The sequence below is a fragment of the Pongo pygmaeus genome, chromosome 13, assembly GCF_028885625.2.
Source record: "Pongo pygmaeus isolate AG05252 chromosome 13, NHGRI_mPonPyg2-v2.0_pri, whole genome shotgun sequence".
NCBI lineage: Eukaryota > Metazoa > Chordata > Mammalia > Primates > Hominidae > Pongo > Pongo pygmaeus.
This window is the reverse complement of record NC_072386.2, coordinates 116,192,314-116,219,878: the sequence shown is the minus strand read 5'-3', so window position 1 is coordinate 116,219,878 and position 27,565 is coordinate 116,192,314. Positions and strand designations below refer to the sequence as shown.

The window sequence follows — 27,565 nt, the reverse complement described above, 5'->3', positions numbered from 1 at the left end:
TCTTATGGAGAAATGGGAATGCGACCAAACTCCTTGTGGCAATTCCCATGTTCCATAGTTGGAAACTTGGGTCCCGTTTGTTACATGAGCTACTTGGAATTGGTCTGTTTTGTTCCAGTGCCCAAGCGTAGTGAGTAGTATTTGTGATACTTGCTATTGCAATTAACAGTCTTGGTGAAGTTATACCTCACACAGGAGATGGGCTTCTGTTTTTAGAGTACTTGTTCCTTAGTGGTTTTTTTCCAATCTAGATGAAGCCTTTCCCCCACCCAGTTTGATTAATTGGAAGCTTACAAGGAGCGTTAGTGTTTTGTCTTATAATTACTTGTGCTTCAGCTAATATTTTCACTTTCTAGGACTAAGTAGATTAAATCATTCATACTGAAGTGTAGACTGTATTTAAAAAAAAATACAGCCAGGTGCTGTGGCTTACACCTGTAATCTCAGCACTTTGGGCGCTGAGGCAGGCAGATCACAAGGTCAGGAGTTCAAGACCAGCCTGGCCAAGATGGTGAAACCCATCTTTACTAAAACTACAAAAATTAGCCGGGCACAGTGGCAGGCACCTATAATCTCAGCTCCTGGAGAGGCCGAGGCAGGAGAATCACTTGAACCCGGACAGCAGAGGTTGCAGTGAGCTGAGATTGCACCACTGCACTGTAGCCTGGGTGACAGAGTGAGACTCCGTCTCAAAAAAAGAGTGTGTGTGTATGAATAAAGAAATATATTTACTAGCTAGTTGGAGCATTTTCTTTTCCTCCTTCTCAATTACTTTGGCGTATTACTGCCCTCCGGCCCCACATGACGTTTTTTTTTGTCTGGGGCTCCATGAGCTTAGTATGATGGCAGTATCTGCCTGTAGTGACATCTACTGACACAAGCCAAGTTTATCAGTTGTCAATCCTTGTTGCAAGATTTGGTTTGGAAGCCAACACTAGGAACCCATGGTGCTGCTGACCCACACAGACCACTTAGGTTCAACTTGGACAAATTAGAAGAACCTTCCCTAAGCGTGACCTCTCTTTCACATGGAACTGCTCATGCTAGAATCTTTTATCACTGCCCCCCCGCCACCCACCATTAGAAGTATATTTATTCAACCTATTTTTAAATGATTGGCACCTCAGTATGCACTTACTTTAAAACTTGCTTAAACACGGCCGGGTGCAGTGGCTCGTGCCTGTAATGCCAGCACTTTGGGAGGCCAAGGCGGGTAGATCACGAGGTCAAGAGATTGAGACCATCCTGGCCAACACGGTGAAACCCCGTCTCTACTAAAAAAAAAATACAAAAAATTAGCCGGGTGTAGTGGCGGGCACCTGTAGTCCCAGCTACTTGGGAGGCTGAGCAGGAGAATGGTGTGAACCCAGGAGGCGGATCTTGCAGTGAGCCGAGATTGCGCCACTGCACTCCAGCCTGGGTGATAGAGCGAGACTCCATCTCAAAAACAAAACCAAACAACAAACAAAAAACAAAAAAAAACTTGCTTAAACACAGTGAAGATCACAGTAACATCTCTCTGGATGAATGTTGGTGATGATTTAATATTTGTCTTTTCCTACAGAAATGCTGCTCATGGATTCTCCCTTATTCAGGTGGACAACACAAAGGTTACCATGAAGGAAATCTTACTAAAGGCAGTGAAACGAAGAAAAGGATCCCAGAAAGTTTCAGGTGGGATAGTTAAATCATATTCTCACAGTAGTAGAAGCTTAACCCTTATTAAAAGGGCATAGGGGGTGTGTGTGTGTGTGTGTGTGATGGCTGGCTAGATTGTTTCAGATGTCATTGCTAGAAGGTTTGGTTAGCAGATCTACACAAGAAAAGGTGATTGTACACTGCCCCTGGGCCTCAGAAAGGGACTGGGTTAGCAGCATATGTGAGAAGAATGTATTCATGTCAATTGTGGAAGTTCCTTCATTAATAATTTGTGGTAGACTCAGACAGAGCTACTTTTGCTGATGATCAGTTGATGTAAAGCTGTCTTGAAAACCGAATCAGTCCTAAACTTGAATCACTGCTATTAATTTCATGTTTTCACATAATTTCCCACGGGAGAACTTTTAGTTACTAATATTTGTGGTATGGGCAAGAAAGGAAAAATTTCTCTTCATCCTTATCAAATGAGGGCAACCTTTAAAAAAAAAAAGACGAATAAAAAGACAAATCACTTGATGTGCACAAATAACTCCTCATTACCCAACTTTATATAGAAAATATGCTTATAGTATTAGCTGTGATATTTAAAGGATATATACAGGATTGAGAAATAATTATCTTGAGAAATAGCTCAAAAGATTTGTCATATCACAGACAACTTTAATATAAATCAACTCATATATGACATGTTGAATATCTTAGCTCTATAAATAAAGAGACTTCTTAAACACCTTTGATTTTACCTTTTGGAAAGAAAAAAAGCATTGCTGAGGTTGAAGAAAATAGTTTTGTGCTCTTTTTAAGGGGAGGCATATAATCTGTTCCAGATTTAATTAGCTATCTTCAGATGAAAGCTGAAGTTTTAATAAAAGTTAGAAGAGATAACACAGTGAAGGACACGGATGAGCTGTCTCAAGGCCATATTCCAGGGGAACGATAAGAGCTGTAAAAAATGGCAGAGGAGAGCAATTGAATGGAGCAATGAAAATCTGATTCTCATAAAAAAGAGAGAGAGAGAGAGATGCTGGTAGGGGCGGTTGTAGATGAGACCTGCTAGCGTCTGCAAGCAATTTGGATGCTTGCCAGGAGTCATTGTTCACCCTCGGCTGTGGCGGCTCCGTCCAGATGTGCCAACTGCACGTTTCGGCTTTTGCCAGCTGACTGCGCCGTTTGATAACCAGCTCTCTGGATGCCCATCACTGGCCGCAGAGATAGAATTAAATGATGATGATCTTCCCACAAGTTGGGAGAGGAAACAATGCATATAAATCTTGATTTCATCTCAGCATGAGAAGTCTTTATCCATCATCACTCATAATGAACAAGTCGTTAGCTGGGATGAATGGTGTTCTGGTTTTTCCAAACACCTCTTTTGTTCATTTTTTGGGTGACTTTTATCCATTGCATGGGGGTCAAACTTCTTTGCATTTAGGGGATGATTGAAGAGGCACAGCCACTCCTTCCCAGTGAAAAGTGGATATTTTGGGGTTCCAGGTGCCAATCTAATAGCTTTTAAACAGCTTTAGATAATCGAAGATATTTAGTAGGCATTCACCCTTTTGGATCCTGGTTCTTTACTCTTGTTTTGTTCCCAAATATTTTATATAAAGGTATATTTGTGATATAATGCATTATATTCTAAGAAGGCCTTATTCTGAATTGTCCAAGGAGAAGGTGAAACTTTTTTAAGCTTCTTAGTAGAAATTCCACTGTCACAGATTTTTCAGACCATGCAACTGCTATGAACTTACTTAGATACAGCTGAGCCAGTATCTTTCCTTCTGTCTCCCGTCGTCTCTGTCCAATTGCATACCCGTTTTTCTATGTCCATTTCCAGCGTTTATCATACACACATTTATTTATGTTCACCTTTGTGTACAAATTACTGCCATTTCCATCAGAGTCTTTGCCATATCCTTGGCAAAGAGTTAGGACTCGGTTATCTGAAAAACAGTGATCTGCATTATTTATTCCTTTTCATACAAGAGAAGCCAATTGAGATTGATACATTTACATAAATTACTGTCCATTTTCTTAATCCAAAAATCTTTTTAACAAAAGAAGCTCTTTCTGTAGCTTTAATAAGTCTGGTCTCATAAAACAGAAAGATCTCCAGTTTGGTAAAGATATTTGTTTAAGGTTAGGTTGGTAAAGGCAGGGTACATCTTGTGTTTTTGAACTTTTGTATTGTAGAGTAGACTTTTTTTTGGAGAGTGATTAATGAAAAGAGGAAAATCCTCTTGTCATAGAAAGTACTTAAAAAATTGTTGGTGCTCATAGTTGGCTATGAAATACCTATTAGTTACCCATTATGACACATAAACTTAGTCATGAACTTGGTGGAAAGAGATGCCAGGTTAGAGGCAGTCATCCTGCACTTCCTGGGCCTCTGTCACAATGACCAGCTTAGTCTTTGCAAAAATGTGCCTACCATGCCCCATATCTGGGAACAGAATTAGAGTGATCAGCCCTGTCGTCAAACAGCTTTTACCTGATTGAGTACAGAACAGCACTTGTCTCTTTGCTACCCTTATTGAACGTCAGTGAAGAAGGGGGGAAATACCACTTCAAATCAAAATACACATGCCATGTAGAGTCAGTAGTTATCACAGAGGTTAGTTGTGCTAAAACAAGATTTCAGAAATTCTTTGATAGGCTGACAGTGAACTTGTTCCTTGCCCACAGACATTTCTCTAACCTTTTTTCCAGACTGACTACACAACTGTTTGTTTGATAATAATAATAAATTTAGAACTTAAACATTTCATTATTAAATAAAAATGTAGGCCTAATGGCAGTCCTAATACTTGCTCTCTTGTCCTTCAGTCTGGCACTCCTTCCCCAGTTTTTATTTGTGAAAAATCAGAAGGTGGTAGGTATTTGCTTGAGTAAAAGAACTCTTCTTTGTTTAGATAAATAGCTTTGTCAATTGAAGCCCTTAGGGTTTCAAGATCATTTTGCTTTTTAGGATAGACTGTCATTTACAGACACTTGTAACTGCTCTAAAATTTTGATTTGCATTATTTGTAATTATTTCATCAACTCAAAACTATGAACACTGCATGGGTTTTTTTTCTATTAATATTCATATGAAAAGAATATACTATAGTAGTCTTTTCCCAGTATGTTTCAGTCAATTCTCTGCTAAGGTCTTTTTTTATGCCTATTTTTAAATGTCTCTTTTAAAGTTTCTCTTCAGCCTTTCATTTTTTTTTACTGACCTACTTGACATTTGGAATCTACCTGCATTGGCAGGAAGTCCCTACTATTTAAGAAAATTGTAATTGGAGAATCCAGTTTTAGAAGAATTAGATGAAGCCTCTTTACTCATGTTAACAGTTGGGTGGGTGTGTTTTTGACACAGTAAAGAGTGGCTTGTCAGGTCCCTTGATTTAGGCAGTAAAATATACTAAGCTGTTATTTAGTGAATAAAGGCCTTAATTCAAGTTCTCCCTCTGTCAAGCTTACCCTCACAATCAGTGACCTTGTGAGTTTCTTAGTACTTTGTTGTTATTTAAAAATGCGGTTAACCATCAGCCCTTCCCAACCTTCTGAAGCATTATGTTGAGCATGACAGACACACTGCTGAGAAATTGATCAATTTCAATTTTTAACATTGACACAGAAATATAGATACGTCTAGATCTACAGAAGAGAGAGCATCAAAGTGGGGTTTGCTAAGCAGAATAGTTTTCCGCATAACTTGTCTCAGTAGTCTCATTATGAAATAGAGGTGATTTTCTGTATTATCTGTGGAAAGATTGAACAGGAGCATCTTAACTTTTTCTTATTCCTGTCCATTCTTTTGATATGAAAGACAAATTTTTATTAGTCTGAAGATTCTTTTAAAAAGTTCTTACGATATTGTTAATAAGCCTAGTGACATTCATTCCTACTTTTATAAAATTTCATGTAGAACTTGAAAGAAAAGTGTTAGCTTTGTCAAGTGGACTCCCTCCTAACTCTATATCTGTTTAGAATCACAGAGCACCTTATTGCTTGCTAATTTACTTTGTTTTCACAAGACCCCTAGAATGTCACCAGTGAGATAATCTACGGGGCTTCTCAAACATTATTCCGCCAAGTAGTACTAGGAGCAGAGGGGGAGTAAACATGTACAACAGGGTATGGGGTTCTGGTCTGAGGGACAATGATGGCATCATTGGACTCTTAAGTTGTATCTTAAAAATTTCATGTAAAATGTAAATATTGATCCATAATGTGTCTGTAGCTATGTCGTACATTCACTTATGTGCTCCCCTGTGTCAGACCTAAGGAGGACCTTTTTCTAGAGCAAGAGTATACATAAGGGGCTGAGAGGGAGAATAATAGGATGCAGGGGAGCTCTCTTCATCCTATAGGGTGTTCGGGGAGCCCCTCTCTGAGAAATTGACATTTAAACAATGACCTTCACATTTAAGCTATGAACAGTTTAGGAGTAGGGCAGGGACAATGCCAGTCAAAGCAGTGGCTTACCATATTTTAATGTAAAAAGAACATTTAAGATTACTTTGCAGTTTAATTTACTTAACCCCCCACCCCGCCAAAAAAAAAATTGTAGTGAAATTGACCCTTTAAGGGAGATAAAGCAGGTTCCCTGCACAGTAAGTGGCACCATCATCTACCCATTCACGTGAGCCACATATCCAGCTGTCAGTCTTGAATTTTTCCTGCACTGCCTCCCCACATCTTATCCATTAGCAAGTCTTATCAGTTTTACCTCTAGAATATATCCTGAATCCATTTAGTTGTCTTCATCTCTGTTGGATGGGTCCAAGTCACCATGATTCTCCACCTAGACTGCTGAAATAGCACCCTGGCTGGTTTTTCTGCTTGTGTTCTTGGCCTCTCTCCAGTCTTGTTTACACAGCAACCAAAGAGAGATTTTAAAATACGAGCCAGAGCATATCTGCTCCGAACTCTTCAATGACTTTCAGTTCTGTATAGAATTAAATCCAAATTTTTAACCACTGTGAAATACACTGAGGCCCAAAGAGGATAAGAGACATACAGAGAGTATGAACACAAAGAAATAAAAGAACTTGAAAGAAATAGAGAAAAAAATACAGAGTTGATGATTGCCTTATGACAGAGGGATACAGATCAGGAAGAGACCCTGGGCACCCAAGGCCATGGGGAGGTGCGGAATTTAGAGCCTGTGACCCACTGTGGACCTGCTGTAGTAGACTGGCTGCGGCAGGGTCAGTCTCCATAATACCACACACAGTAGGCCTTATTTTCGTGCCAGATAGACTGAGAAAGTTGTATACAGATAAATTTATTATTTATTAAGTGTATTTTAGTCAGGCACAGTAGCTCACACCTGTAATTCCAACACTTGGGAGGCCAAGGCTGGAGGATTGCCTGAACCCAGGAGTTTGAGACCACACTGGACAACATAGTGAAACCCTGTCTCCACAAAAAATTTTAAAAATTAGCCAGGCATGGTGGCACACGCGTGTAGTCCCAGTGACTCGGGAGGCTGATGTGGGAGGATTGGTTAAACCCAGGAGGTCAAGGCTACAGTGAGGCATGATCACACTACTGCACTTCAGCCTGGGTGACACAGCAAGACTCTGTATTCTCTGTATTGTGGGGGGAGTTATTTTAAAGGGGATTTGTGTGCCATGGGAGGAGTTGGTCTTTCCAAAAGGAGAACCCCTTCCAAGGACATGGGAGTTAATGAATGGAGTGCCTTGGTGTACCTAGAAATATTACCTCATTTAATCTGTACAACATCCCTGGAAAGTAGATTTTATTATGCCTTGTTTGAAGATGAGGCTTTAGAAATGTTAAAAGTAAAGGAAAAAAGAGGTGCATCTTAGAATTAAGGACCTATGGTAACTGTATATGTAATGATGTACTTCTCTGAGCCTCACTTTCCTCAGCTCTAAGAGGTTAAACTTACCCAAGTTTCCTCAGTAAGTAAATGGTGAATCTAAATTGGAGCCCAGGCTTTTTTGACCTCAAAACCCATACTTTTTTTATTTGTACCATGTTGCTTATTAGAACCCTAATGGGAGAACAAATTTAAAATTCTGTAAACAGAAATGTTCATTGATTCTGAGATCTAAATGCACTAGGGAAGTGCAGCATTTAAAGGAACCCTGTGGTGAATCTGGATATAAAGCCAGGAATTCTTTTGTAATTGCACAATTTGTCTGTATTGGTGTCAGTTTTAATGTTTTATGTCTAGCTTTCTTAAAGCAACATACACCTGTCCTAAGTTGCCCTGTGGAAAAGGGAAACCCATATATATTTTAGATGGAGTAGGGTTTTTAACACCCTTCTAGCCTGAAATGCCCTCTGAAGGGTAATGTAAGCTAAAGAATCTTCTGGCTATAGGGTTGAACAGAGAGTCCTACTTCATGTGCAATTGATACAGAAAATCCAGTATTCTTTCTTCTATCAAAGTAGAGTTTGTATGTAAGCCAGGGACACAGATTTGTGGTTTCCTTATGCTGTAGCAGATAATCCTTAAAAGAATAAACACTGAATGAATGAATGAATGAATGAATGGAAAACAGAACTGTTTAAGTGATCTTTGTCAAAAAAAAAGGCAGTAAATTCTGCAGACAATTGTTCCTCCTTATGGAAGAATAAGTAATCATGCTGATGCTACTCATGCATAGGGGATGAATAGGAAACAGACCTGACACTCAATATCCAGTGACCTATTGGGAAAATGCTACAGTAAATTAGGGCTGCTAAAGTGTTTAAATGTGTGACTCAGAAGTGCCCCGGGCAAGGAGCTCCGAGTTCAATATTCCTGCCTGCCTCCTTTCTCTGCCTCTTTATCTTACTGTTCCATCTCACCTGAGCTTCTCCCTGTCTGGAGTGCTCTGAGGCTCCTGATGGATCTTCCCAAATACAGAGCACAGCACGTTGAAGATAGTGGCATTGCAGTCAACTATTTTATCCAGAAAGCCTGGAAATTTAGAGAATTTATGTCAAGCAAAAATCTTTTGGAACCACTTTAGAGACCCAATTATTTTAGAAGGGTGTTATGAGCTCTCGCAACTACCACCTCAGAAAAACTTGAAATATATCATTTGCCAAAACTATGTTTGACCAGCATTTACTCTTCCTGCTAGTCGCTAATCTTTCAGAAGTTCCTTTTCCATTATAAAATATATTCATTCACATCATCTGGGCAGTCATAAGGGTGGATTCGATTAATGAAAAAGCAGACTGAAAGGAAGAAAAAAGACATATGCCCCAAGAGGCTATGTGGTGGTATGGGAGACACACACACACTTAGAAGTCAGACAGCCTTCTCCTGGGTTCACTAGGGTCTGATTCTAGAGCACCGCCAATTTAATAATAGCTTCTCAGGAAATAATTCTGCATTACGTGTACATATTGATTGTAAACTGCATCCTGATTTTATAAATGTTTTAAAAAATGAAAATCTATCTCAGAATTAAGAAATTCTGGAAACTGTATATGTGTGTAATGATGTACTTAACCTCTCTAAGCGTCGCTTTCCTCAACTCTAACATGGGAGAGGCTGAGTGAGGATTAATCAAGGCACTGGAGGAAAGGGCCGTGTGTGCTCTTAAGCTCTGTGTGGCTCTGAGATGCCCTGTTTAGTTCAACTGTCATCAAATGCTGCCTGCTCTGTGCCATGCTGCCTGCTCTGTGCCGTGCTGCACTAGAAATCAGGTGAAAAACCCAATGAGTACACATAAAAAGGGGGATTAAAATGTGGTAAATTGTCAAGCAGATGTATATAAGCTACTAAAGCAGCACAGGTAAGGGAGTCCTACTTGAAACTACTGGGTTGGGTAGGGGACTGAGAAAAGATGCTCTGGGGTGATTTATTTGATGGCTCCTTGAAGATTAATTAGAACTTTGCCAGATGGGTAAATGAGAAGAACATTCTAAGTAGAGGAGACAACATGTTTTGAGATGTAGTGACAAAACATAGAAGTTCCAAATCATTGGAGCAGGAAAGCTACAGAAACTAGGCAGGGCCAGATCCGACCAGGCCAGGCCTGATAAGTGAGCTTAAAAATAGAAGTGCATTCATGTTTTGGGAGCTTGTTTTGTAACAGGCACTGTGTAGGCACTGAGAATTTTGTAAAGACCAAGAAATGGTTCCTACTCTCAAGCAGCTTTCTATTTAGTTGGGATAAGCAGGCAATTATAATACCATACAAGGGATTCATGGAAGTAGGTATAGGGCCTGGGTGCACATGGGAAGCAGGGAGCCCTAGTTCCATCCTGGGGAGTCAGGGAAGACTATCCCAAGCTGAAATCTGAAGATGAATAGAAACTAGGCAGGTAAAGAGGGATGGGAAAGAGTGTTCAGGCTGCTGTGGTTGTCAGGGGCTAGGTCATGTCCGTATGTAAGCTGTGTTGAATGTGAACTTTATTCTGATGGCAGAGGGGATCTGTTGAAAGAAGGGCAATATATAATCAGAATTTCTCTTAGAAAACACTCATCTGCATTGTACAAATGAATTAGAGGCCAAAGAATGTGAAGCAGAGACACCAATGCAGAGGCTCTCAAGAAATCTGTCCAACAGATAGTGGAGCCCTGAATTAAGGCGTGCAGAAGAGTAGAAGCTACTCATTGGGAAATGGAGGGTTGGACACTATGGGAACATCTGGTTTCTTTCATTAGAGCTAAATGCACAGTTTGGGAGAATTGAAATAGCTTTGACCTGTGGCCAGATCTCCTGGAGTTAATATCAAAAGAAGGTAGTGGCATTTAAAGATATTTTTAAAATAAAATTAAATACTTGTTGGGGAAGAAGCAAACATTTTAGAGATGTGTGAAGTAAAAAATGAAGGTTTCCTATAACTTCCTTTGGTGTAAATCCTTTGTTTTTTTTTTCTTCAGTTCACATACAGATATACATATAGATTATACATTTCATGTGGACAGGATTCCTGTTTTTTGTTTTTGTTTTTATTTTTTAAATCACTTACATATTCAACATCTCTCAAGGTACCTGTCAAATAGTATACTCAGTAAATGCTTGTTAAGTGAACTCATGAAAAATGCATATGTGTTAGGGTTTTTAGGGTAATTATGTCACACAGTATATATGATATTGCGTTTACTTTTTAAACTCAATATGTCATAAGCATTATTCTATATTAGAGTGACCACACATTTTATCTTCCTAATAATTTGTTCAACTTAGCTCTATATTGAAGGATGTTTAGATTATTTCCAAATTTTCAGTATTACAAAAACATGCAGTGAACAATCTTGTTTGAATATTCATTGCATATTTGTGCTAGATTTTAAATATGGATTGCTTGTCAAATATTTATTTAAAGTGTTGAGGAAAACAAATTGCCTTTCAAAAACTTTATGTCTGGCCAAGCATAGTGGCTTACACCTGTAATCCCAGCACTTTGAGAGGCTAAGGCAGACAGATCACCTGAGGCTGAGTTTGAGACCAGCCTGGCCAACATGGCGAAACCTCGTCTCTACTAAAAATACAAAAATTAACCAAGTTAGGTGGCAGGTGCCTGTAATCCCAGGTACTCAGGAGGCTGAGGCAGGGAGAATCGCTTGAACCTGGGAAGCAGAGATTGCAGTGAGCCAAGATTGTGCCACTGTACTCTAGCGTGGGTGACAGAGTAAGACTCTGTCTCAAAAAAAAAAAGTTTATGCCCATTCTTTGGCATTCCAAGAGTATGTGAGAATGCCCTTTTCACCAGCTCCTTACCAGCACTGAATGTTATCAGTCTTTAGTTTTTGCCAAATTGATGGTTAGCAGCTAGTATCTCATTTTAATTTGCATTTCTGGGTCTTTAGTGTCGTTTAGTATTTTTAAATGTATTTATTAGCCATTTTATCTTTCTAAAAGATAGTTCTTTGGTCAGTCACGACTATTTTAATGGGAAAAAGGATTGAGAAAAAGCCTAATTTCAGAATACCATTTTTAAGATGTGCTCTATAGTTTAGAATACAGCTCATCCCCACCTCACCTCCCCCTACTTCCTGCCAAAGCAGGCATGTGTGCGCACACACCCCCCATCATGTAGAGAAATGGATCACGCATCCAAGCCACACAGCTTCACTTGTTTGCCTGCCGGCCCTTTGAGCACCAGCAAAGCTTTTGTTTATACGTTCAGAAAAAGCTGTCTAATAATATACCAGACTTTAATCCACCTCCTATTTGAGAACTTCTGTTACCTGATTGCTTTGTCATCAACACTAGTTTAAAAAACAGATTTTTAGTTAAATATTTATTAAATACTTTAGTCTGGTACGTGTACATAGCACTTAGAAAATGCATCATAATCTGGAAGTCAGAAATACAGACAAAAACATTGTTACCCCTTAACGGGTTTATTTTGGGGCAGCAGATCTAAGGACACGCTTGGCAGCATTATGAACAGCAGTGGCACCAAGGGCAACTGTAGGGGGTTAATGGGGACCCTGCATCATTCCTTGCCATGTGCCTGGTGAGTAAACTCCTAGAAGTTTCTGGGAATGGTAGCAAGTGGGGAAAAGGCTGCAACCAACAATCAATGTCACAAAGTGGGGATGACTAATTTGCTAAGGAGACCATTGAGACAGATGTTTAATTAGCTGAAGTCAGAGTGGATAAATTGGGAGATTACTGCCTATGCAGAGAGATGCCTTTTTCCCCCTCATCTCTTTTGCAACTGCTTTTTGTGTGTGTGTCCTTACTTTTCTTTTTGAAGACAATATCCTCAGATTGGAGAGAGGTGGGAGAAAGATAGAAAGTACCAAGGTAATGATTCCAATTTGATTACATCTACTGAATACTTACTGTGTTCCAGGTATTTTTGTATTTAACTTTTACAAAAGACCTTGTGAGATGGGCATTATCTCTTTTTTATGGTAGAAAACCAAGGATATATATAAATATAGAGAGAAAGAGAGGACATGGAGTGTGTGTGTGCACACTTGTATGTGTTTCTAATGAGTAATAGAGGTGAGATTTGAACCCAGACCCTTTGATTCTCGAGCCCAATGTTTTTTTTCTGTACACCACAGCTTCCTCACTTAAAATGTAATGTGGATGAGGGAACTTTCTGGAGTAAAGCTAATCATCTGTATATTGACCGGGAATCTATATATTGACGGGAGCTGCAATTGCCAAGTGTGTACATTTGTCAGACTATCAAATTGTATTTGTACAATTTGTGTGTATATTGCATGTAAATTTTACCTAAAAGTAAAAAGAGAATCTTAAACAAATATTGAGCTTCAGTTAATGCTACGTATGCTGAAGTAGTTCAGAGTGAATGTAGTAATGTCTCCTCTTTGATTTGAAATACATTTTAAAAAATGGATTGATAGATATGTGATCAAGGAAGTATTGTAAAATGTTGACTGTAGGTCTAGGTGATGGGTATATGGGTTCTCAGTGTTCAGTTCTTTCAACTTTCCTGTGGTTTAAAAATACTCATAATAAAATGGGAAAGCACTCACAAAAATTAAAAATACATAATTTAGATACTGTTGATACTAATATGAATTTCTTAATGTACAAACATGTATTCTTGTAGCATAGAAAGCACTAGGTTATTTTATTGTTATTAGCTGGTCTGTTAAATAACACCTTTGAGGTCATAGTTTCTCCCATTGATCTGTGGTTTTAAGTTGCATATACAGTTACAAGTATAATAATCACCACTTACTAATACTCAAACTTAGCCAGGTGATCTGCCAGACACTTTTCCATTACACTTTAATCCTTAAAACAACTATTTGAATCAGTTGTCATGTTCATTTTATAAATGAGAAAACTAAAGCTCAGAGAGGTTGCAGGACTTGCTGAGGTCGCACAGCTAGTAGGGGAGTAAGGACTCAAAGCCAAATGGCCAAAGGTTGTACTGCTAGACACTGTGGTGCTTCCTCCTACTGGATAAGGTTACGGGGCCCACGGCTCAGTGGAAGCTGTTGCCTTTCTCTCTGGAGAGACCAAATGTCCCCGCTTCAGCTGGGGGTGGCAGCAAGACTCAGTGGAAACAGCATGGGCTTTGGAACCAAACCAACCCCAGTCCCCAGGCCAACTGTCCCTTTTACAAGCTATGAAGTTAGGGAAGTCATCAGCCCCTTCTGACCTCAGTTGTCTTTTCTGTAAATAGAGGTAATAATGCCTATTTTGCAGGGTTGTTGTCTTAACTGAATGCATATAAAACACTTAGTCCACAGTAGGCGCTCAGTGGACATCAGCTGCCATCATCCCTATTGCCACTATCATGCCAGGCACGCCATAAAACCTGCGTTCTCTTTAGGTTTTGGTTTACTTCCTTTTCTATCCATATGATTTGGCCTTTGCCTGCACCTTTTGTTTTCCAGTGAATTAAGTCTGTAGAAAGCTTTTACCTTGTGATAGAATGAGCCTTTGAATTGTGTTTGAATTAGAATCTGCTGGAAGCACACTTTATTTTGAAGAAGGAGAAAACTAGACCCAGAGAGTCAACTCAAATGATTTTTTTTACTAATAAGTGAACCATACCGTGTATCTATAGGGATGGTCACAAGGCTTATTTATCAGATAGCTTATGTCTGCAAATTTAATTTCCTATGCCAAAGATTCTGGAGATAATGTGAACAAACTGTAATTGCCTGTAACAAACATATTTATAAGTAAGTTTTGAAAGTCTTTGTGTTCACAGTTTAGTAGCTCACAGACCCTGTTGCTGTTTCTCAGAAAACATTTAAAAGAGGAAGTGTACTTAAATATCCTTGTGATTTTGAAAATGAAAATGATTCTATAATTACAGACAGGATTAGAGTGTTGTATGTGCCCATTACATCTCTCCAGCCTCCATGAAGAGTCTCAGTCTGCTGCAGAGGAAGCAGAAGGCCCTCTTTCTTCAGTCAGGCCATTGATGTGTTTATCCTATTAGTAGCTGTAAGGAAAATTCTTCTCTGCCAAGATTGATTTTAGCTACTTTCTATGAAAAAACCCTTGCTTTAGTAGAGTTACCCCACCACAGGAAACCAAGGACCTGAACCACCCAACTCCTGTTCTGCTGCTTACAGAGGCCTGATACTGGAGCTGTTTTACTCCCATAAGCAATGTAAGAGGCATTTTAAACAACTCCAATAGTAATTTTGCATAGTTCTTCCTTTTTGAGTAAATTACAAGTAGTGGCACTTTCTGCTGCATATCTGCAACAGATTTAAGTGCATTATAAAGAAAAGAAGAAAAATAGCTAGTCAGTAAGGGCATTTCTTTTTCTGCCTTACATGACAATAATGTCCTGAGACAAAGAAGACTTAAAATCAGGAAAATGGCATTGGATTAGCACCATAAGGCAGATCTGGGGAGAGGACGTATCAGCATCTACCTCTCTGGTTACCTAGCTACTAATCACAGTATGGCAGGCAGCTAGGTGTGTAGATTCTACTGTGTCATCGAACCAATTTTTCAAACAGAAAGTCAGTAAGATGTGATTAAAGCCCAAGTGCTGCAAAAGATACAAGGTGGTCTATTGGAACTCCTCAATCTTCCTGGAAACTGTCACCACATAATCACAGAAATATCAAATCATAGCAAAACTTAAGCTTTCCCTTTTTCACCTTTTTTCTTTTTCTTTTTTCCTTTTTGGCACGCTGCATTTAATAGCAGAACAATGTGAATTAAGATAACGTGTAACTTAAGTCTAAGAATCCCTGAGGGTCATGCAGATCTCTCAGGTACAGTGTGTCTGAAACCTAACTTATCATTCAATAAATATTTATAGAGTCTTCGCTACATTTCAGGTAGTGAATAAGGATATAAGGGTGACAGTTTGGTGATCTCAGAGAGCTAACATTCTAATAGAGGAGATGGCCAATAAATAAAGCAACAGAACACATTTGATAGGAATTCTTGCTCCGGCTTTCGTTAGTCCTTCCATCCTTCCATTTTCTTTTCTTTTCTTTTCTTTTTTTTTTTTTTTTTTGGAGACAGGGTTTCACTCTTTTTGCCCAGGCTGGAGTGTAATGGTGCAATCTTGGCCCACTGCAACCTCCACCTTCCGGGTTCAAGGGATTCTCCTGCTTCAACCTCCCGAGTAGCTGGGATTACAGGCACACACCACCACGCCCAGCCAATTTTTGTATTTTTAGTTGTATTTTTAGACAGGAGGTTTCGCTGTGTTGGCCAGGCTGGTCTCGAACTCCTGACCGCAAGTAATCCACTTGCCTTGATCTCCCAAAGTGCCGGGATTACAGGCATGAGCCACTGCACCCTGCTAGTCCTTCCTTTTTTTTTTTTTTTTTTTTGAGACGGAGTCTCACTCTTGTCACCCAGGCTACAGTGCAATGGCATGATCTCGGCTCACTGCAACCTCCGCCTCCGCCTCCTGGGTTCAGGCGATTCTCCTGCCTCAGCCTCCCAAGTAGCTGGCACCACAGGCATGTGCCACCACGCCCGGCTAATTTTTGTATTTTTAGTAGAGACGGGGTTTCACCATCTTGGCCAGGCTGGTCTCGAACTCCTGACCTCGTGATCCACCTGCCTCGGCCTCCCAAAGTGCTGGGATTACAGGCATGAGTCACCGTGCCTGGTGGTCCTTCCATTTTCTAACAGAAAAGACTTCCTTGAGTCCTCAGGTTTGGGAGTTCCCCTCCTAGAGGGAGTCTCTCTGGCTCCCAGGCTCAGGCATAACTTCATTCTTTCCACTCGTTTCCACGCATCTCCTAATTGGGCTACCAGCGCCCCTCCTTGATGCAGGCAGGGAGAAGTGGACAGGGCAGAAAGGGCTGGATAAATTCATGAGCAGTAAATGACTCCATCAACAGTGGCCATCAAGGGAAACAGGCTATGTTCCAGCCTTGGAAGCTGGGAAGGGACACTAATCCTCTCCAGAGATCAGTATCCCTCAGCCACTTAGGCTTGTGGCAGAGGCACTATGGCCCTGTCTCCAGTAAGGTCCTAATACACTGATCTTGCCAGCTGCTGGTAAGCACCTTGCAAAAGAAGAGAATGAGAGCCCCCCTGCCCTTTTCCTTGAGTACAGTGAAAGCTCCTTTTGGAGAGGTAGGTTCCTTATGGTTTACCAGCATAGCAGCTGGCCCAGGGTTGGTGGTTAGCACATTTGTGGAATGAACTAAGATGTAGTGAAAACCAGTCCACAGCTCGTAGCTGCGTGTCTCTCAGCCAGCCCATAACTGAGGCCACCACTTTCTGTTTAGGAGTGGATTCACTGTACTTTGGTTATCAGAGATTAAACTCCCTTGGAGAATTACATCATCAAATGAAAATGTAAATGTGTTTAAAATGAAAGGCGATGCACATCCGTTGAAATTAGTGTTGCCACCCAGATTCCTGTAATGATATGGATCTCTTCTGAGTCCTTGGGGAGCCAGAGGAGTATACCAAAAGCAGACATTTTAAACATTGATAGTCACGTAAGGGTGCCCAGCAGGAGGAAGTTACTGTAGGAAGCTACTGTATTGCAGAAAAAGAAAAAAAAGAAAAGCAAACTCACTTTCCAAAGGATGTGTGGGAAAGAGAGAGAGCGCACAGCCTAAGTCCTCATTTTCTCTAATGTAAGTTAATAGATATTGTCTGATATTTATAATAACTTATTTAAGTAATTGAATGGGAATGTTAATAAAAATAGGAAGGTGAGTACCAGAAATCACACATACAAAAATACTTAAACAAATTGCCCATAAGGAGGGACTCAAGAATGGGACAGGGAATTACTCTTTTTCATCATAGGACTTAACAGCATTATTTACTCTTAAAACTATATGTGTGAGGCCTGGGCGCGGTGGCTCACGCCTGTAATCCCAGCACTTTGGGAGGCCGAAGCGGGTGGATCATGAGGGTCAGCAGTTCAAGACCAGCCTGGCCAAGATGGTGAAACTCCATCTCTACTAAAAATACAAAAAATTAGCCGGGTGTAGTGGCACGCGCCTGTAGTCCCAGCTACTTTGGAGGCTGAGGCAGAGAATTGCTTAAACCTGGGGGCGAGCAGAGCTTGCAGTGAGCCAAGATCACGCCACTGTACTCCAGCCTGGGCGACAGAGTGAGACTACATCCCAAAAAAAAAAAAAAAAAAAAAAGCTATATGTATGAATCCCAGCATTTTGGGAGGCCGAGGCGGGCAGATCACGAGGTCAGGAGATCGAGACCATCCTGGCTAACACGGTGAAACCCTACCTCTACTAAAAATACAAAAAATTAGGTGGGCGTGGTGGCACATGCCTGTAGTCCCAGCTACTCGGGAGGCTGAGGCAGGAGAAACGCTTGAATCCTGGAGGCAGAGGTTGCAGTGAGCTGAGATCGCACCACTGCACTCCAGCCTGGGTGACAGAGCAAGACTCTCAAAAAAAAAAAAGAAAAAAAGAAAAAAAAACTATATGTATGCTACTTTGATTGAAGTTAATTTTTAAATTTTGTTAAAAGAAAACAGCCTACTTTCAACTTCTGGAGCGTAGAAGGATCTTTCTTTCCTTACTTATGTGGACTTTGTCTACTTGAAAACGCCCTTTCTCCTAAAAGCAAACCATTCATTTCATCATGTTGGATGTCAGATTTCTCTGAGAACATCATTATTAAATAGTTGTTTCTTATTACAAAAGTTTTCAAATTTTTTAAGACCAAAATGTTATATGAGTATAGTCAGTGTATTGTGATTCCGCCAACACTTTGTCTCTGTGACCCATATTTTCCGTAGGTTAAAGCCTAAGCTATTAGCTGGATACTCTGTCCCATTCGAAGGATGACTAATATCTCAAATATAAATGAAAACAGCTGCTTTTCCATAACATTAGAGTCCCAAACAGCTGTCACATGTACATTTTGACATTCTTACTTCCTTTTAAATTGGGACAAAAATTAGTTTACTGGATTTGCTGATCTGGTTAAGTACATCATCTAACTTCTGTGGAGAGGTACAGAAGAGGTCATAGGAAAGTCCATGGAGCCAGCATGCAGACATCCCCAAAGGCTTGAACTTACTTAAAATGTAAACCCTGTGATGAGACCCTTCTGTGCCAAGAACGTAAGGTATGTAAGGGCCTGGCAGTGGCTGCTGCACCACTGCCACCTTTGCCAGCAAGCCTGAATCTCGGCAGACAGCCATTGTTCTCTGTTCCGCTGAAGAGATTGTGGAGTACCACCCCATTGTCTCCTGAACGCCTACGTCAGTGCATTCTCCTCTTCTGGGACCCTTGGAGGATTTATTTCAGGAGGTGGCTGTTGCGGATCGGAAGATCATGCTTCCTCTATTGGCTTAAAACTGGTCATTCTCTGTCTTTGAGCTCCTTGCTTTAGTCTCCTCTTCAATAAAATAAGGTTCCAACCAGATCATAGTCTTCTGGTTGATAGCCTTAACTGTGGAGCTTAGTTAAGACCTGGGTTCTAGAAGACCTACCTGGTTCCACCCCTGCTCCTGTTACTTTTCCTTTTTTTTTTTTGTTTTTTTGTTTTGTTTGAGATGGAGTTTTGCTCTTGTTGCCCAGGCTGGAGTGCAATGGCACAATCTCAGCTCACCACAACCTTCGCCTCCCGGGTTCAAGCGATTCTCCTGCCTCAGCCTCCCAAGTAGCTGGGATTACAGGCATGTGCCACCGCGCCTGGCTAATTTTGTATTTTTAGTAGAGACGGAATTTCTCCATGTTGGTCAGGCTGGTCTTGAACCCCCGACCTCAGGTGATCTGCCCACCTCAGCCTCCCAAAGGGCTGTGATTACAGGCGTGAGCCACCATGCCTGGCCGCCCCCTGTTACTTTTTCTAGCTCTCTGATAAGTTTCTTAACCTGTTTGAACTTCATTTTCCTCGTTTATGAATGAAAATAATAATAATGTATTCTTTATAGCATTATTGTGAGAATTAAGCAGAGATCCTTGCAAAGCACCAAGGACCCAGTAAGTCTTTGCTGTTATTATCTTATCACTCAGTAAATGTTAGTCCTGTCCCCTCCTTTCAGTTTCAGTCATGAAACCTAGTCAGACTCAGAATTTTGTGATCTAATGCTCTTTTTGTATGAATATGACTGCTTTTGAGTTATAGTTCAAAAGAGACTCTAGCTGCTAAGGAACCCAGCTCAAATTGAGTCCACATATTAGGTACAGCCCAGAATGTATGCATCTGTCTGCCCAGCTGCTCATTTGGGCTTTTCCAGGGGTCCGAGGCCCCTTGTCAGAGCAGCAGAGCATCAGCAAGAACATAGGAGTGCACATGTAGGAATGACCTAGCCTTCCTCTGGAGCACCCCGCATCTGGAGCAGGATATGCAGAAGCGTTAAAAGCTGGAGAAACTTTAGTCATAAATTTTCTTTTCAGCAGGACTTCCCAGGGAACATCTGACATTAGCAGAAAGGAAATGCTGATTGGCCTGGGAGTCAGCTGAAGGAGACAGGAACTGCAGTGGAAGCTGCTGGATATACTGTTATTAGCAAGGCAAATGGAAAGCCAGCAGGGCAGCCCAGCTCCCAGATAATAGATCTAACAAGAAAGAAAACTCTGAGAAAGGAAAATGGCTGACAGCCACGTCTCCTCTTCTGCCATTTTTCCCATTGCTTTTACCTTTTTGTTTTATTTGTAGCACAAAGAGAAGCAACATCTTCGGTTGTAAGTCACAATTGGCTTAAAATAAAACAGGATATATAATTCAGCTTCTTACCATTTTAAGATAAGAAGCTTGAGAGTTGAACATGGCAAAATGTGCAAAATTGTATTAATGTATTAAGAAATAGTTGCTATTTATTGAGCACTTATGTGCCAAACTAAGTGCTTTACATGTGTTATCTCATTTAATCTGTATAATAACCACATGAGTTAGAAATTATCATCATTCCCCACTTAGAGATAAGGAACCAGTGCTTAGAGCACTTAAGTAATTTCCAAAGGTCTTATGAATTGGTGGTAGTGCTTGACCCCACCATCACGATCCTACCAACCTAGTAGAAGGTACTGAGGCGAGAACTTAAATGGCTGTTATAAAGCTGGACAGGGTAGTGGTAATTAAAGTGCTGGGAGTGTATTTAGGGCAACCTAAATCTATGCTCCTAGGTTCCAGTCCTCAAGCCTGGCCTCTTTACTTACGTAAAAAAAAATAAATAAATAAGTACTTACCAAGGCTTGTGTTCTGACTTGAAACACAACCTCAGTTGGCACAATGGTTATTAGAAGGAAGATGGGGCAGGCAGAGAGAAGCCCTGTTGGCAGGTGGAGCCAATCTCTGAAGGATCCGGCCCCCACAGCAGGGAACAGGGCAGATGGGCAATCAGCAGTGGGGGGCCATAAGGACAGCAGGGGAACTGCAGGTCCTGGCAGCAAGGACCAGGGAAGAAGATGATGCTTAGCATCCGGGGGTGGCCGTATCAAGAGCCACAGCTTATCCAGGGTTAGATCACAAAGGCAACAGGTGAGTAAAAATCCCATTGTCAAAATTACCTGTAGGAAAGAAAAATCTCTTTAAAAATGCCCATCAGAGGCAATGTAATTTTTCTCATTAAATTCACACAGCTTTTTTCTCTAGCATCATAACAGCTAAAAGTACACATTTTTAAATGCTAAAATCAAACTTGGTCTAGAAAGACTGAGACACTATCATCCACCCATTTGATGCAGTTAGTCACTTATCACACATTTACAAGGTTCCATAGTTGCAAAGATGATTTCTGGACTCCTGCCTCATATTCCCACTCTTGGGGCCCATTGGATCACTGAGAGTCATGGCAAGTGGAATTCTCCCATCTGCTTAAATTGTGCTCTTGGTCAGGTCTCTCCCTCTTTTTTTCCCTCTTTTTCTACCTCGCAAGTATGGTTGAATTCAGATAAATTAAATGTATGATTTATGCACAAGGAAATCCAGGCGGGCAGGCAGCATCAGAGGGCAGGGCAGGATTTTCAGAGAAGCACACTGAGAACCTAGCATGGCACCAGGCCTGAGGGCAGGGTTCTGGGTGGGATTGGGCCAGGAGCAAGGACAGTTACCTGAATGAGATGTAAAGGCCAAGGCTAGAGTTTTTTAAAAAGGAAGCCCTGTTTTTGGTTGGCTGGGGATTGTAGAAATCCTATTGCCTTCAAGCGGAGCCTGCAGACATTAACTAGTGCAACTTTCCCTATTGTGGGGAAAGGAAGGAGGCCGGTCTGGGACTCTGGTTGGGCCTGATATCATGGGGTCAGAAGGAGAAAAGATAAGACTTAGGGGATAATCAAAAAGGAGGGATGTGATTTTGACAAGCTGAAGGAGTCAGTCTGGGTGAAGGGAAGGGCGCAGCAGTGACATGGAGGTAGGAAACCAGGACATATATGCACTGAACAGTGAGTCTAGTTTGGGTCATAGAAGACACAGATGGACAAGAAATTAGGATGGATAGAAAGCCTTGCGAGTGGGGTAAGGAATTTGCATCTAAACTAGTAGCCTGCAAGGAAGTTGTGAAAGGATTGTATGAAAGTGATACCTTGAATCTACCAGAATTTGGCTCTGGAGAGCACTCTAACAATAGGGTGAAGAGTGGTTGGCTGGAGGCCAGAAGAAGGTTGGGAAACCATTACTGCGGCCTGAGTGAGAAGGAATGCAAGGGAGACGTATTAAGTGGGTAGAGTCTGCAGAACTTGGGAGCCAATTTAATGTCAACAACAAGGGGGAAGGCTAAGAAGTATTCCAAACTTGAGAGTGCCGTGTTCACTATGCCATGTCCTTAGAGGCCAGATTCAGAGTCTTGTTCATCTTCATATCTACAGTGTCTAGCTCATGACATGGCACGTGGTAGGAGTTTAGTACAGTTTGATGGACGAACTGATTTAATTCATTGGGTGGATCGTGGTGTCATCATTGGAAGCCCAGTTACAATGAAAAAAAGCTGGTTTGAGAATGGAAGGGTAGTAAGTTTATAGTTGATTGTCCTGTAAAATTAGAAGCAAAAAAGGGCTTAGAGTTCTCTTTCTTCCTGCAAGGCTGGTCCAACCATTCACTGGCAGTGTTGCTTCCCTGAAGAGTTGGTAGAAGTCCCTAAAGAGGCCCTGTAGCCTTTTGACCCACCCAGAGCTAGAGCCCCTTCCACCAGGGCCACTGGCATCAAGCTAGCCAAAGAATAATCCTGGTGCCTCACTGAATCTGCTCAAAATCCTGTCAAGTACATACAACTACTGTATTATCCTCATTTAACAGAGAAAGAGACTGAAGTTCAGGGAGGAAGTGGTTTACCCAAGCCTCTGACATAAGCAGATTTGAATGAAAGTCTTCAGATTCCAGTATATCATAACAAAGTCTGCTGACTGAAAACAGTTGGCTCTAAGCTTGCTCTCCACTGACTCAGGTTGGAGTCACCACTTTTATATAGCTCAGAGAAGGCTGAAGACAAATGAAGTCTCATTTTTGTTTCTTCTGTTTTTTGTCCTTAGGTGCTTGTGACTAAATTCACTAATTTCACTGGCTGTCAAGGCTGTGTTAAGGAAAATGGGTTTGAACTGCTGTGGGTTTTGAGTACTGGACTGGATGTCAGAACCCTTTGCCATCACGGGAAATTCTGTCACTCTGGAATTACTGTCTGTTCCCAACAGCTAAATTCCTCCGCAGTGTGATTTAGCACCCTGGATCCCCATCAACCAGTTTTGGCATTTATTTGAATGCATTATCCCACTGGTTTCCATAAACTGTTTTACAATTGTTTAAAATAAATGACTGTTTATTTCCACAAAACCATCTGTATTTCTTTACAGAGCAACAGATAACTGTATGTAAAATTTGGTATTGTCACAGTGACTCAAGAGAAACAGATTGGATTGAAAAATTGGATTCTTAGGGACAGTGGTAAAGGTTTCCAACCTCTCTAACAAGTGATATCTGGATTTCAAGGAGGAAAAAAAAATTTCCTTTTTTACAAATAATATGGGACCTCCTTTCTCCAAAGAGAAGTACATTCCTGCTGGCTGCATAGTGACAGGGTGTAGAGTATTAGCACTCCTCATGGTAGTGAAGGGTCTGTACCTTCTAACACACACTCTGCCTACAACAGCGTATACGAGGCTCCTGTCCAGTGGCTCCCAACCTTCTGCAAGTTTTGGAGTTTTTGGTTGTGCATGTGTTACCTCTTCTTGTTCTGATGTTGAGAGTGCTCCACTTAGGCCTGTGTGTTGTGGCTCAGATAACTTTGGTAGAATACATGTTGGAATAGGTGGCTACTGAAGATGGACCTGGGTAAGAGAACCAGACTGATCAGGATGAGGGATTGGACCCTGTCAATGATGGTCTTCCATTCTCCAGCCAATGTCCAGGTGAGTCAGCTAGATCCATACTAGTTCCATCCATCCCTAGGAAGCCCAGTCAGAGTTGGGACACTTATGGGAATCTCCAAACAGTGGAGGCATTTGGAGTCAGATGGAGGTGGAACTCCAAGTCTACTTTGGAGGAAGAGGTAGGATGGTAGCTAAGCAGGCTGGGCTTGTTTCATCACCAGATAATCACTAAACATACCTGTATGCTGATGCTGTCCTAGGAATGTAGGGACGCTGAAATGTGCTTTCCATTCTCAACTTGCGTATATGTAGTACAAGAGGTCTTTGTAGTGTGGGTTGCACGAAGAAGTCCAGAGACAGTGGCATCTAAGCAGAGTTTTGATTCCTTGAGTGGGAAAAAACATAGACTAAAGAAGTGAAGTAGAGGGAAGATTGTTCCAAACTGAGGGACTAGTGTGAGCAAAGGCACAGACGGTTGAAACGGCATGGTTTGGAGGATATTTCTGGATTACTTTATCATTAGAGACGAGGAAGATGAGGCCAGTAAGGCTGACCTGGAGGTTTCAGCCCCTGCTAGAGAACTAGAGACCCTTCTCTTTCCGAGTGCTGCTTAGAAAGCAGAAGCAGCAACCCAGGCACAGGCACAATGCAGCTAAAGCTACAGACTTTGTGAAAACCATGGGCCAGGCATCCTTTCTACTTACACATCTTACCTGTATTAACTCAATGAATCCTTGCAACAACTCTAAGATATAGATGCCCATTTTTACAGATGGGAAAGTAATGCACAGAAAGGCTAAGTAACTTACCCAGGATTACATAACGTGTGAGTGGTGGAGCTAGGACTTCACACCCAAGGAGTCTGGCTTATAAGCGTTACATCATACTGTCTCAAATGTGCTGGGGTCTGCAGAGTTTGCAGAACATTCCCTAGATACACACTTTATTAAGCTCAGGCAGGGATCAAATCCAGACGTTTTCTCTACCCACAGGCTGTAGGGATGGACTCCTGACCACGACTTATCTCAAAGCCTGCGTAGAGGCTTCAGAACTGCCCCAGAGGAAGACCAGAGACATTATGGGACACCTTTGTTTTCTGTGGCTCTGGGTAGAATCCATGAGGAGGTTGGGACAGGCATAGTTATCAGGCAGTGGTGATAACAGGAGCGAATGGGATCTGGCCCTTGGTCTGCAGTTGTGGCCTGCCTTTGTAAACAGTTTTTGTTATTAATTTTTTAAATTATATATATATATTAGACAAGGTCTTGCTTTGTCATCCAGGATGGAGCACAGTTGTGTGATCATAGCTCACTACAGCCTTGATCTCCTAGGCTCAAGCAGTCCTCCCACCTCAGCCTTCCAAGCAGCTAAGACAAGTGTGTGCTACCATACCAGGCTAATTTTTATTTTCTGTAGAGACGGGATCTTACTATGTTGCTCAGGCTGTTCTTGAACTCCTGGCGTCAAGCAATCCTCCCCACCTTGACCTCCCAAAGTGCCGGGATTACAGGCACGAGCAACCGCACCCAGCTGTAAACAGTCTTTGTAGTCTGGCCCCAGATGCTCCAGTCGGTCTGCTTCACCTTTGCCTGCTCAGCCGCTTTAGCAGCACTGGAAGCTTCTGTGGTCTACCTGTAGCTTGCCTATGGACCTCAGGAACCCTTGAACAGGCTGTATCCCAATTTAGTTCCTGGCTCCTCAACTGTTTAGGTCTGTCTCCAGAGCCACTGAGCCTACATGATGTGTGAGGAGCCAGATGGTGTGAGAGGAGACTCAAGGAGGTTCCAGGGGCCACAGTCTTCCCTAGTCTGGTCTAGCTGGAATAATCTCTGAGATTTTTCCACCTCATTTTTTAAAATTGATTTTTTAAAATAAATGTAATACTTATAATCATCTACTGTCAAAAACCCAAACATGATAGGAATCTATAAAGTAAAAATCCAAAGCCATCTTCTTTGCTGCTATACCTTCCTCTACCACGCAGGTTACTACAGGTAAAAGAACGGCTGTGAGAATGGTTTGGTTCATGACCCTCCAGATTGTGCTGTGTGTTTCACAAATCCACATATCAGTGCACCTATGTAATTGGGGTTTTACTTTACTAACATGTAGCCTACTCTGTACATTCTATATCTTATAAATTTAATAATGTATGATAGAATTCTTCCCATGTCTTATTAACTTAGCTTTATTTTATTTTAGAGATGGTCTTGCTCTGTTACCCAGGCTGGAGTGCAGTGGCACCATCATAGCTCACGGTAACCTTGAACTCCTGGGTTTAAGCAGTCCTTCTGCCTCAGCCTCCCAAGTAGCTGACACTACAGCTCCACACCACCACAACCAGCTAATTTTTTTTTTTTTTTAATTTTTTGTAGCGATGAGGTTTCACTGGTCTGGAGCTCCCACTCTCAAGTGATCTTCACACTTGCACCTCCCAAAGTGTTGGGATTACAGATGTAACGTGGGATTACAGATGTAGTATGGGATTACAGATGTAATGTGAGCCACTGCACCCAACCAACTTAGCTTGTTCTTATAACAACCATATGACAGCCCAGTGTATAGATATACCATAATTTATTTAATAGTTTCCTGCTGGTAAATATTTAGGTTGTATGAAATTTTTTGTATTAAAACAGTACTTTAATGAACATCTTTGAACATACATCATTGTATACTTGGGCTAATATTTCTTAGGATAGGAATATTAGCTAGAAGAAGTACATTGTTGAGTTCAGTTTTCAATGCCACCTTGTGGAAGGCATTCTATTTAACAAAGATTATTAAGCACCAACAAAGAGCCTTTTGCTATGCTGAAGCCCTGGGAAGACAGAGTTGAGTTTTTTTGAAAGCCCCCCACCCCATCTTCAAAGAGTGCCCTGATGCTGGCTAGGTGGGGGGAATGACAAATAGACAAAAGTACTTCTAATGCAGCATGCTCGGTGCACTGAGAAAAGCAAGGTCCCAAGGAAGGTGGGATGAAAGAGCTCTTAATTCTAACAGGGATTCAGGCAGGCCTGCAGAGAGGAGGGGATATGCCAAACGGATGCCTCCCTGCTCCTCCCCGGAGCCCATTCGTGAGGCTAGGTATTCAAGAATAAATTTGTTCTAAAGAATTATGATGCTCCTACATTTTCTCCCACACAAAGAAGGAAATTCGGCCGTACGCCCTTTCCTTTCCTCCTCTTGGCACTTTCTGATTGATGATTGGAAATGATGGCAATACGTAAACTGTTTTTCTTTTTATTTTATGACTTGGTAATAGCAGTAACATATTTCCAGTAAATGTTTTCTATCACAATAAAAAAGTTGTAACAAGACTAGAAATGGGTATAGTTAAACCCTAAAGAAATCACACTTTCAGAACTGTGGATTGAGGCAGTAAGTCTGTAAATCACTTAACTTAGAAAAAGAACCCCCACACCAACCCTGGAAAAATCAGGGCAGGCAGCTGGTGTTCATGTGACACGCCTGCTGTGAGGGTTGATGGACTCTCAGTTTTGACCCCCTCAAGATCAACTTCCTACTCTCTTCCCTGCTGCCTGGTCTCCCACACAGCATCTTTACTCCTTTCTGAACTGATAAATCATCTAAACCTTACAATTCTTTTTTTAACCCAAAGATCAAAACCTATACTGTTCTTTATGGGATACAGCAGAGCAGAGTGGTGAAGAGCACAGGCTTTGGAATTGGAAAAACTTGCATTCTCGTCCTGGCCTCACCGTGGGTACATGACTTAACCACTCCATGGTTTATTTTCCTCCTCTGTAA

General features: G+C 41.4%; 1 protein-coding gene across 8 annotated transcripts in view; it reads left to right on the top strand.

Annotated features, from left to right (window-relative positions):
* Positions 1 to 27,565, top strand: part of MAPKAP1 (MAPK associated protein 1) — a 265,446-nt gene that overhangs the window by 159,808 nt on the left and 78,073 nt on the right. For 7 of the 8 annotated variants that reach the window (XM_063650329.1, XM_063650328.1, XM_054500117.2 and 4 more), the window contains one exon: positions 1,565 to 1,674. In XM_063650329.1, coding sequence (XP_063506399.1) covers positions 1,565 to 1,674 — 110 coding nt within the window. Of the gene's footprint in view, positions 1 to 1,564; positions 1,675 to 22,960; positions 23,250 to 27,565 lie in introns of those variants that run through there. The other variant, XM_054500122.2, reaches the window with a different exon arrangement.